The 12515-nt window shown below is 30.6% G+C and overlaps 1 protein-coding gene and 1 long non-coding RNA gene across 3 annotated transcripts; one reads left to right on the top strand and one right to left on the bottom strand.

The window, feature by feature from the left end:
• Positions 1–809: 809 nt before the first annotated feature.
• Positions 810–11268, bottom strand: LOC143055415 (RBPJ-interacting and tubulin-associated protein 1-like). 2 transcript variants are annotated; one of them, XR_012972025.1, is made up of 3 exons: positions 11152–11268; positions 2591–7686; positions 810–2377 (listed from the first exon to the last, which is right to left on the bottom strand). XR_012972025.1 is itself a non-coding variant. In XM_076228556.1 (2 exons), exons 1-2 carry the CDS (start codon positions 11184–11186, stop codon positions 7026–7028), a joined length of 696 nt encoding a protein of 231 aa, XP_076084671.1. In that variant the 5' UTR covers positions 11187–11268; the 3' UTR covers positions 810–7025. The 2 variants fall into 2 exon arrangements, 1 of the variants encoding a protein (XP_076084671.1); XM_076228556.1 differs by having other exon boundaries at positions 810–7686.
• A 304-nt stretch (positions 11269–11572) lies between these two features.
• On the top strand, positions 11573–12513 carry LOC143053866 (uncharacterized). Its single transcript, XR_012971488.1, has 2 exons — positions 11573–11756; positions 12463–12513. It is a non-coding gene; the product is annotated as an uncharacterized LOC143053866 (long non-coding RNA).
• The last annotated feature ends 2 nt before the right edge of the window (positions 12514–12515 follow it).

Genomic DNA, 12515 nt, shown 5'->3' on the forward strand with positions numbered 1-12515 from the left:
GCATGTCTTCTTATGTCTGCATGCCAACTTTTTTTTTGAAGGGATGCTGTTGTAAAAGACGTTTACCTCAAATCTGTTTTAATTCATATCTCTGCTTAGTTTTTATAAGCCAAGCTCTCGTGTAAAATGATGAACAACAATAAAAACCAGCATTTCTGTATAAAGAAACATCTTACTCCTTGTAAAAAACAAATAAATGGGAAATGTGTCCATTGGACAAAGAGTATGCCCCCGCTCGAATATCATATAATGCTATAAAGGGACATAATTGAAGACGGTACAAGTGATGCTACACAAATTTGAACTTGATCTGAGTTTTGTGGTAATAAGAATTGTGCATGGCTTATAACATTTGGTTGAGGCAAACAAAAGTTAAAAAATGGAAACGAAAAATTCAGCATTTTTTATATTTATAAAGTGGCATAACTCAAGAACAGTAAAAATGACGCCACCAAAATTCAAACTTGATCTGTATTATGTGGTAATAAGCACTTTGAATAAGTTTTATAACATTTGGTTGAGGAAAACTAAAGTCAGAAAAGGGAAACGAAAAAATTCAGCAATATTTATGTTTATTAAGGAGAATAACTCAAGACTGTAAAAGTCATGCCAACTTATTTCGAACTTGATCTGTATTATGTGGTAGTAAGCATAGTGTATAAGTTTCAGAACATTTGGTTGATGCCAACTAAAGTTAAAGAACAGAAACCAACTTTGGGACGTACATACAGACATACATACAGAAGGACTCTTTGAAAAAAATGATGTCCCATACGCTACAGCTGGGGTCTAAAAACAAATAATTCCAAAACATTTTAGTCTTTATTACAAAATCCAATACTCAAATAAAAAATAAATAGATGGAAAAGTGACTAAAGAGAATAAGTAAACTATGTAAAATACTGGTATAACAAAAAATAAAGACTTCAACAGTCATCAACAGTAATGCACATATATACCAAGTCAGCAAAAACTTGTATGAATTAATGTTCTAATATATAATGTAACAAACACAACCAACACACATGAATTCCCCTGTCTACAGTTGTTAAATGTTTGACATTGACAATTGAGGGACTGTCATCAAACATATCCATTATTCAGATCTAATAATTAAAACATTTCAGCAACAGCGTAATCAATAAATTTCAAAATGGCCTTAAAAAAATATAAATATCTTATTTTTTTCTTTTTGGGGAAGTCCAAATTTGTTGTTCTAATTTGTGTCAATTTTTAGTAATTCTTTATAACCTATGAAAAGATTTCCCATGACAGCATGTCAATACAAAAAATCATATTCACCATAAAATAAATAGAAAAGTCCATCTATTCCTACGTATTTGGTGTGCCTTATTAAAAGAAAACAAAAACATCAGTGTTAATCAGATCTTATTAGCAAGCATGATAGTTGACCATAAACCTCATTTCTAAAAGCAGAATCATACTTAATAAAAGTTGATTGGTACTAAATATAATTTAATGAAATTTTCAAGTAGTCTTAAAAATGGTGGTAATCACTTTTCATGCACCATAAGATGGTAGAGAATATATATTAGGTGTAATACCACCATTGACTTTCCCCTATTAGTCTATGTTAAATTTGCACTTTTCAAAAAAATTGTGCAGAATTTATCTTTGTTTCAAATAAAGAAAAACATGGCATGAGTAAAGTGTTATCCTGTCCAGTAAAATCATTCAAATTTACATCAAACAAAAACGTATATGTAAAAAAGTTTAGATACAATTTTCTATTAGAAGGCTTATTGAAAATTTAAAAAATAAAATGAATAAATGACATTAAAGATGCATGTGAATAAATTATGAAATGTGATAGCACTTATTTTACAAAACAGACAGAAAACAAGGTAGGTAACAAAAGCATGTTCAATAACCCATATAAAATGTATCTGTAAATATTAATTTATATTCTATTACAAGTTTTTTTTAAATCTACTTTTTCTTACCACTGTATTTTTTTTTCTTTTCTATATTTATTAGGACAACAGAAATGGGCCAGTCCGTATTATTTAACCATAAAGATAAGAATAAGGCCATAAAAAATATCAATAGTGGTTTACATAAAATAAACTAGAGGCTCTAAAGAGCCTGTGTGGCTCACCTTGGTCTATGTGCATATTAAACAAAGGACAGATGGATTTATGACAAAATTGTGTTTTGGTGATGGTGATGTATTTGTAGATCGTACTTTTCTGAGCATTGTTGCTGCCTAAAACTTCTATCTTTCTATAATGAACTTGGTCGAGTAGTTACAGAGGAAAATATTTTGTAAAAATTTACAAATACTTACAAAATTTATGAAAATAGTTTAAAAAATTTACTATAAAGGGCAATAACTCCTTCGGGGGTCAATTGACCACTTTGGTCATGCTGACTTATTTGTAGGTCTTACTTTTCTGTACATAATTGCTGTTAACAGTTTATCTCTATCTATAATAATATTGAAGATAATAACCAAAAACTGCAAAATTTCCTTAATTCAAGGGTAGCAATCCAACAACGGGTTGCTTGATTGGTCTGAAAATTTCAGGACAGATAGATCTTGACATTATGAACAATTTTATACTGTCACATTCGCTTTCGTTTCCAAAATATGATAAAAAAAACTGCATTTTACCCTATGTACTATTTTAAGCCATGACAGCCATCTTGGTTAGCAGCGGGGTCATCAAACACATTTTTAAAACTAGATACCCTAATTATGATTACAGACAAGTTTGGTTAAAATCTCTTAGTAGTTTCAGAAAAGATTTTGTAAAAGATAAGAAAAATTTATGAAAAAATGTTAAAAATTTACAAATATTTCCAAATCCAGAAAATTGTTAAAAAATTGACAATAAAGGGCAATAATTCCTTAAGGGGTCAATTGACCATTTTTGTCATGCAAAACTTATTTGTAGATCTATCTTTGATGAACATTATTGCTGTTTACAGTTAATCTCTATCTCTAATAATATTTAAGATATTAACCAAAAACGGCAAAATTTTCTTATGTCAGATTTGGTCTAAATGCTTTGGTTTCAGAGATTTAAGCCAAAATCTACATTTTACCCCTATGTTCTATTTTTAGCCATGGCAGCTATCTTAGTTGGTTTGCTAGGTTATTGAACAATTTTTTTAAACTAGATACCCCAATGATGATTGTGGCCAAGTTTAGACAAATTTGGCCCAGTAGTTTCAGAGGAGATGATTTTTGTAAAAGTTAATGACAACAAGGACGACGACGATGGGCACCAAGTGATGAGGAAAGCTGAGTTAGCTCACTAGGCTTTTCGGGCCAGGTGAGCTAAAAATCAAATTAATTGTGTGATTGATCATTGTACAAGTTGAAAACAAAAAAATATCAAGACATCAAAAATAGATAAAAGCATAACTGAGAAATAAAACTTTTGAAAAACATTAAAATCATTTCACTCATAAAAATACTTATAATCAATTATAAATGTAAAAAACAATGATATCCCATATCCAATGTTTCCAAATACAATTTATTACATAAAAGATGATCATAGAATGAATATCACTTTAGAGTGAATGCTTCGTTTAATAAATTCTTTGGGGTGTAAAAGCATTCACCATATAGTAAAATCATCTTTATACATGGAAAAATATCATTGATAATGACCACAAAATATAGAGATATACCGTTTCCCTTTTTTCTAGTGAAATATGTTAAATAAATAATTCATGTTGCAGTGTAATGTCTTATTTTCTCTAAAATACAATTTTATCTCTAACAAAAAAAGATAAGCTAATCGTGTTCATCCCAAAACCAAAGAGTATACTGTAAATTCAGAAATTATTGCAATGTTTTTAGCATTGGGAAAAATGTAACAGGATTATAATCGCAAGAAATTAAACTTGCATTTTGAAAAAATTTATGTGAATTAAACAGGTTTTTTTCTCAATATCATAAAAAATAAAATCGCATTTTAGTCTAAAATAACAAAACCACAATAGTAAATATTTTAATGCATTCAATAATTTCAGAATTTACAGTACTGTGGATTCAATATTACTTGTGGGGTACCTTGTGGGGTACATGTACCTATTTTCAGTTGATTTCATGAGTATTTTAAAAGTTTTCAGCTAAGTACAATTTTATTGAAGGTTTCTGTGAAGAATTGGTGAAACTGTCAAATTGAATACCCATGAAATTCATATTTTTCACCTAGCAACAAAGTTTGGCAATTAACCACTAAAATAATGAATCCCCAGTAAATGATTTAAATGAGGCTTTGTGTATGGAAATATTCCATAGTATAATCAGTGTCACGAAATGTGTGCCAAGAGTGTGAAGTGTAATTTCTTATTTGCTTTTTAGAAAAAAAGATTTTGTTTAAAATAAATATTATTGTTCATAAATTAACTGACGATTATATACCCGTATGATTAGAAAATGCTTTAAGCAACCATTTTAAAATTAACAATACCAGTAATCATTTTGATATTCAATGTGCAGATCACCTCCACTCCCCCTTATTCTTGGTGGGTTTTATTTTGCTTAATTTGTTTTCTATGTTAGGTATATATGTAAACTGTTGTATAATATATATCATTTTTTTGTTAAATGTTTTGTTGCCAAGGCATTGTCAGTTTGTGTTTTACTTAAGAAAATCTTACATACATATACAATGTTCATGTCTTATTTATCTATTTCATTTAATTAAATTTCATCTTACACAGTTTCAACATCATGAGATTATATTTACACCAATCTCAAATCTTATATAAAACAAAACCAAAAATAACAATTTACCATGGGGTTAATAGTATGATAAAAATATTAAACATGTTAATTGTTAAATGAATCTCTAACTTCACCTCAACTTATATATGAAATGGTTGTTGGAGCGACATAATAATATGCAGAAATTATCATTTAAACAACTCCATAAAATAAGGTCCAAAACCTCAATAGGCTTGCAAATCTAATCTTTCTGTCAAATTTTAAAGGTCTTAGTTACTGTAAATACAGAAATTATTGTGAGGTTTTTATTATTGCCAATAATGCGACAGAGTTGTAAACACAATAATTACAACTCGCATTTTGTAATATTTTCTCTGAATTAAGCAGGATTTTTCTCAAAATCATAAAAATAAAAATCGCATTTAAGTTTAAAATGACAAAACTGCAATAATAAATGCACGCAATAATTTCTGAATTTACAGTAAATTAAAAATTGAAAAATTTGCATAAATTATTTAGGTCTCAATTCTGAAAGAGTTCATCTTTTACTTGGTATTTGAATGTTCCAAAATCTATCATAGTCTTTTACATGTACATGCACATACATCTGTGTACATGTACTTGTAGAAGGTCGATTTCTATCTAATGCAGCTCAAATAATAAATATAAACAAGAATGTGTTCATAGTACACGAATGCCCCACTCCCATTATCATTTTCTATGTTCAGTGGACCGTGAAATTGGGATGAAACATATAATTTGGCATTGAAAATTAGACAGATCATAACCTAAGGAACATGTGTACAAAGTTTCAAGTTGATTGGACTTCAACTAAATCAAAAACTACCTTGACTAAAAACTTTAACCTGAAACTTGCACTATCATTTTCTATGTTCAGTGGACCGTGAAATTGGGGTCAAAAGTCAAATTTGGCAATTAAATTAAAAAGATCATATCATAGGGAACATGTGTACTAAGTTTGAAGTTGATCGGACTTCAACTTCATCAAAAACTACCTTGACCAAAAACTTTAACCTGAACGAACGAACTAACGAACGAACGGACAGACGGACGGACAGAAGGACGGTAAACGCACAGACCAGAAAACATAATGCCCCTCTACTATCGTAGGTGGGGCATAAAAAGAAGATGTGGTATGATTGCCAATGAGACAACTATCCACAAAAGACCAAAATGACACAGACATTAACAACTATAGGTCACCGTACGGCCTTCAACAATGAGCAAAGCCCATACCGCATAGTCAGCTATAAAAGGCCCCGATAAGACAATGTAAAAGTTCACTGAGCAATAAGTTAATTAGTTTTGATTTCATTATACATTCATGTCAATTTATAAAAGAATCTGAATTTATTTATTGCAAATTTACCTTAAGTAACAAATGCTTTACATTCTAACATTGAATAAAAAAAAAATATTTTAATAAAAATACCAATGAACTATATATGATCATTTATAAAGTACAATGTACATTAAATACACCTCCAATAAAATGATGTACACAATTTCAGTGTTACAGTATCATTATCTGATAAAATTCACTTGGATAACATTCAAATTAACATACATTTTAGAGAAGAATTCTTAACATATAACACCAAGAAAACAGTGAGGTCCAAACAATGTTTGTTGCAATTAAGCTATTGAAACTTTACACTGCTACACATATTAACTTAAAGTGGGTCTATATTACGGTGTAATTTTACACAAAATACTGAAACTAGGGACAATGATAACAGGCCATTTTGTGCAATAGAGTAATCTCCCTTTGCCATTCATTATCTACATTTTTGTAAATACATGTGTCATCTTCATAAAGCTACATGTATTGATCATTGAGGATGTCAGATGATGCTGTCTTGATAGTTGATATTGCTGTAAAATTTAAGCATTTTTTATAACAAAATTTTATGGTGACAACATGTACTCTATTAGCATAATTAGTAATCATTTAAAAAGACATTTTTACAAAAACAATTATTGAGCAACAAATTTTCATAAACATGATATAATATAACTATTGTTTTCTAAATTCTGATACCTATCTCCCATTCCTAGAATACATGTATCTAATAGTTGACTCCCTCTTCTCGGAAGTCATCATCTACATTTTGAAAGTAACTTTGTTATGTTATAAAAAATCCAATACTTCAAGTTAGTGTCAATGGGACTTAATTATATAAGTTTGAGAAAATTAAAAAAACCTGCTGCATAATGTAATCAAAACTAAAAGCTAAATGAATATTTATAAAAAAGGGATACAACTCATGTTTAACATTAGCTATCTTTTTGGTAATTAAGGCTTCCATACAGAATTTGACTTTCCGCTAGTCATGCTCTCAACAGTTAATGGTCTGTTCCTAAAACTTCCTGGCCTTGGTCCTTGTCTAGAAGGAGGTCTACCGTCCAGAATGTATGGTTCCATTTTATTTTTATCTCTCATAGATCCTTGCGTCATTTGTCGGTTGTAGCTCTCTTGTGGTGCCCAGTATATCGGTGCACCCTTGGTAACCTTATCTGCCCACGGTGATTCAAACGATGGTTCTGGTAATCCTTCTCCAAACAATGACTCATCTACGAAAGTTGGCGTATGTCTAGTAAGTCTATGTTTTGATTTGGATGACTGACTGGTAGATGAATTCCTTAAAGAAATAACACCTTGAGATTTTTTTTCATATCTATGCATATCTACTGGTGATGGTGACCATAAAAGTGGGGGTCCTTTATTTTTCTTTTTCTCCTCTTTGGTATTCTGGACCCATGGATATTTAAATCCATGGTCTGTAGAGTGTGTTGCGTAATTATGAGATTTGAACAAAGTTTCATCTACATTTGCTGATTCAGATACTTTATGATATCCACTTCGTGTCCTCCCTGACAAAGGACGGGCCCTGCCACTCGCTGAAGGTGGCCTTGAACCAGTGATAACAAATGCATCTGTCATAACTGGCTTTAGACTGAAATCAAAGATTTAGAAAAGATTATAATTACTGTATAGTATAAAAAATGTTACTAACATAATTCTCTTGGTCTCACTAAAAAACGGTTTGATGTTTTTAATGTTTATAAAAATCTCCTTGAAGTCTTGTACTTGTCATGCTTGTAGGGAGTTTTCTCTTTTGATTTTTTTTACATTTTTCCTCGTTGCCTTTAAGCATATGTTAATAGCTTTCTATGTGGTATGGATTTTGCTCAGTGTTGAAACCCTTATCATGGTTACCTTTTGTTACTAGCTTCTTGGCCATATAATTAATGGTCTCTGATAGAGAACTGTCTCATTAGCTATCATACCACATCGTCTTATTATAGTAGGGACATCTATTAAAAGACCACTTTCAAGTTCATCCGTCACTGGAAAAAACTCATCAATTATACGTGCCTTTATGACGTCATTTACTAGATAGAGGGAATCGCCTGTATCCCTGCACTATCAACATTCATCAGTCTTAGTGATTGTCATTGTGCAGGATAAACTAGCAATTATGTTTATTCTGTGCATGTGTAGGTACTTAATCACAATTCCCTAATGATACAAGTGCTGATTGTCAATTGTTAGAATTCAATTTGCCGAATAAATTGTGCAATATACATTTTAGCATCATACATGTAATTTTCCAACCACTCATTCAACATGGGAACGGAAGGCCCCTAAACGCACAAGTGATGATCACTAAAACCAAAGTTTTTGACAGAAATGCATCGAACTCGAAAGTTGTCTATTACATGCATGACATGTGTACACATATAATATCATTGATATCTGGAAATATTCCATGATCATTTCTGGGGTATGCATGGTATAAACTTTAAAAAAAAACAATGAAACAAAAAATAAAGAATTGAGAAAAATGGTATCTAACAATAAAGAAAAGAGTGCTAAAAAGATAAGAAGACAGAAAAGGAAAAAATAAGGCTAAAAATGAAAGAATATAGAAATAAAGATTTCTCTGTTGAGACCCTAATCTTCACCTAGCTATATAGTCAACAGACCTTCCTAAATATGTTTAGCTGACTACAATTGTATGCAGTATGGGCTTTACTCATTGTTGAAGGCTGTACATGACCTTTAAACTGTTAATTTCTGTGTTATTTGGTCTCTTATGGAGAGTTGTCTAATCCATAATCATACCACATCATCTTTTTATATAAACATGATAAATGTCAATTCTACATAAACTGTACCAACATAAAAATAAAAACATGTTAACATGATAAACAAATGAGATGCATACGTCAATGAAACAGCAACCCAAATAAGAAAATAAGTTAGTTTTCTCTCTCAAATGGTTTTACATACATTGTTCATCATGTTCATTGAATGTCTTTAATAGCTTGCTATGCGATAATTGGTTTTGGTCATTGTTGATGGCCATATAAGGACCTATAGTTGCAACTAACTTACTAACTCTATGTCATTATTATTTTTTTTAAATATATTGCAATCATAAATTTAAATTTGAATTCGAGGAGGAAATTTTCAATACATTGTATATTATGTAGAAACATGTATTATGTATTAATTTAATATGTATTGTCATTAAAGAATATTCCAATAACCAGAGACATTAAATTTAACCAGAGACCTACACATGCATGTACATGTAGCTGATGAAGTTCAAGTGTGTACATTGTACATTAAATGCATTTGTTTCCCTGTGCTCAGGGGACTTACTTAGATAAATGATTTTTAAATCACTTATTTAAGTAGCAAATTCAAAGTTCTGTCACAAATTGTGATTTTGTAGTTTTACCAAAATTTTAAACACATATAGGTTTAAATAATATCTTTTCAATAGTAAAATTGAAAAAAAATGACCTTTTTGCTTCTTTTAAGTAGCAAGGTTTATGCCTTTAATGCTATCATTTAGCTGCAAATTCTATTTTAGTTGAAAAAATACTATAATAACATGAATAACATGAATAATGGCTTTAAATAATGAACTGATACTTTTTTAACAGATTTTTCCCAGCAGTGGGAGTATTTTTCCTGTGAAGTTCAAGGTTTCATCTTTCAGATTATGTAATAAAATTCTACTGTTCGCGATAAAAATTTCACTGTTCAGGGGTGTTGAAATTAGTCATTGTTAGTGGGGGTTATTAAAATAATGATACTTAAAGAAGTGATTTTTATGTCATTATCCTAGATTCAGTACAAGGTCATCACCTGAAATGACCTGGTCATCCTATCAACACAGATGTTGGTTTTGATAATTTTAGAAACATAATTAGTCCCTGGATCATTAGTATTCTATATTTAAAGCTAAATAAAATAAAATCACTTCTTCTAGTGATTAATTTGTACTTCTTAAATAGGTGATTATTAAAGAAAGACAACTCTAACTTCCAACCTTTGTGGAAATAATGTTACTTGAATCAGTGATTTAGAAAATCACTCATTTAAGTAAGTCCCCTGACTGCTCATCAATCTGCTGTCCTACATTTGTACATCAGTTTACACGTGTATGTGTACTTTTTATTGTATGAATACAGATTTCAGTCATGGTCAGTCTACCTATCTACTGGTTTAAGCTTAGAAATAGAATCATTTATGCATTCATCATTGTTCATGTTGTTCATATCACTTAAGTCCGAGATTAATCTTACGTTCAACGGCTGTTGGGGCCCAAGCTTCACTCTAGCAGTCATTGGAGGTTAGAGTAATCTCTGAATAATATATACGACTAAAAAAATTAATTACTGGCCTGCCAGTTAACATCTTTGACCAATTATCATGATTATTAAGATCAGGATGTTTAAACTACCGGTACTTAAAATATGCCAAATATTAATTACAGGAAAAAATCACCCAGGTTTCATGGAGTATATGAGTAGAAAAATTTATGCTACAGAAAAACAATACCGTTTGACATGTTTTATGTACATCATATACATTCTTGTTCAATTGCAGGTCAATAATCAGGATTATTTAATGCTTTCCTCTGTTTAAAGGTAGGTTGGCATTCACTTGTCCTGCAAAAATTGTCTCTGGAACCAGATGCGGATGACAGTAATTGGTCAGCATTAGGCTGTGGGTTTGAATCCATGGAATTTTCATGAATGCTTCAGTATGTTTATAGTAATAACCACTATCAAAAATAAGCATTATTCTTGTACGGCAGTTATAATCTTGACCTTGATTTACAGAAAACACATCAAATAAGGAAAATATGTATGATTAAATGAAGGAGGGAATACAAGTTTGATAGGATTGCTATTTCTTGCAAACCTCTTGATCTGTTGATAATGACTTGAGTCAAGAGAAAAAGTTTCCAATGCAACACTATGTCTAGCTCCGTCGTAGTCCAAATAATTATGACGTCTGGCAAGGCGTTCCAGAAAAAAAAATAGCCTTGCCAGACGTCATAATTATTTGGACTAGCTCCGTCGAAGCTTTTTGCTTCATCTTTACTATTGTATAGTACCTTGAATTTCTTGTATTGTCTAGATCATTTGCCATTAGTCAGCAAATATTACAATAATGACATTATCTCGACATCAAAATCTCAAAAATTGCTTGACATCAGTAAACACATCATCATGGTCTATCAAACGTTTAAATGATTTTTATAATTTTAGACTGTAGACGGAAATCTAATTTCCGGAAAAATTATGCAAAAGAAAACTGAACTATATCATTAAAAACGAATTTGAAGACAAATGAGCTATTTTTTTTTATTGGTATCAGCCTATAGGAAACCCCTATACAAAAATGTGTATATATACAGGTGCAGTTCTTATTGATTTATCAAAATGTTTTGACTGCAGTTACCCCGACACCGGGTGGCTCACTGATGCTATTGTATTGCCTGAAATAACTTTAAATTAAAATTAGTGTTCTGTCACATTTATTTATAGAGTTATCTTCCTTTACCCACATTTCATTTTTGGTTAATTTTCGGTATGTTTCACTTCCCTAGATTACATTTATCGATAAGGGCCGAGAGAGATAGAAAGAAAAATGGCACATGGCCGCAAACGCATTTTGGTATTATTATTCAATATTTGGAATCTAGTGGTCCCCCACAGAGTAAGTTTATTACCTGCTTGATAAAATCATTTATTTGTATGTAGATATGTTTTTGTGTTATGAATTTTTATTATTATTAAGGTTTTGTGGCAATTTATAAGCCACTTGGTCATCTGCATTTTTGATGTGCATTTTGCTAAAATAATTTGCTATTTTTTCGTACATTTGTGTATTGTTAGATATTTTTCATATTGGTTAAGATATTAGGATTAGGCACATATCATGTACATTTTTCGATACTGTGTATTTGGAACTTTTCTTAGTAAAGAAATGGCTAATTGAACCGAGAAAATTCTTCTCGTAACTTTCATGCATCCGTGCACATTTTAGTATTTTGAGACTTGGAATAGTACATTTATTATTATCTAGGCCTAGGATATAGTATAAATTAGTCTATGTCAACTGACAACCCACTTAGGACTTATTATTAGTGTGAATAACTTTGTTATTGTTGATGTTATCTTTTACTTTGGCCTTGTTGTGAACCGAACATGTTGCAACTACAAATTCTGCTCACCTGGTCACAAAGGTTCATTTAGGAGCAAATCGATAATTTGAGAAATATATTTTTCTTGTTTGTTTTGAACATTTATAGCATAATAAGGGATTTATTCATTGTTTTGCTTTACTTGTATGATGTTTAATACAATTTATGTTTAGAAATCACTTAGGAACAATTACTTATGATTGTTTATTTTTGTTGTAGCTTTTTACCTTCTCCTGGGAAGTTTGTAGTGAATAAAAGAAATACAAGAAACA

The sequence above is a fragment of the Mytilus galloprovincialis genome, chromosome 12 (assembly GCF_965363235.1).
Source record: "Mytilus galloprovincialis chromosome 12, xbMytGall1.hap1.1, whole genome shotgun sequence".
Lineage (NCBI taxonomy): Eukaryota > Metazoa > Mollusca > Bivalvia > Mytilida > Mytilidae > Mytilus > Mytilus galloprovincialis.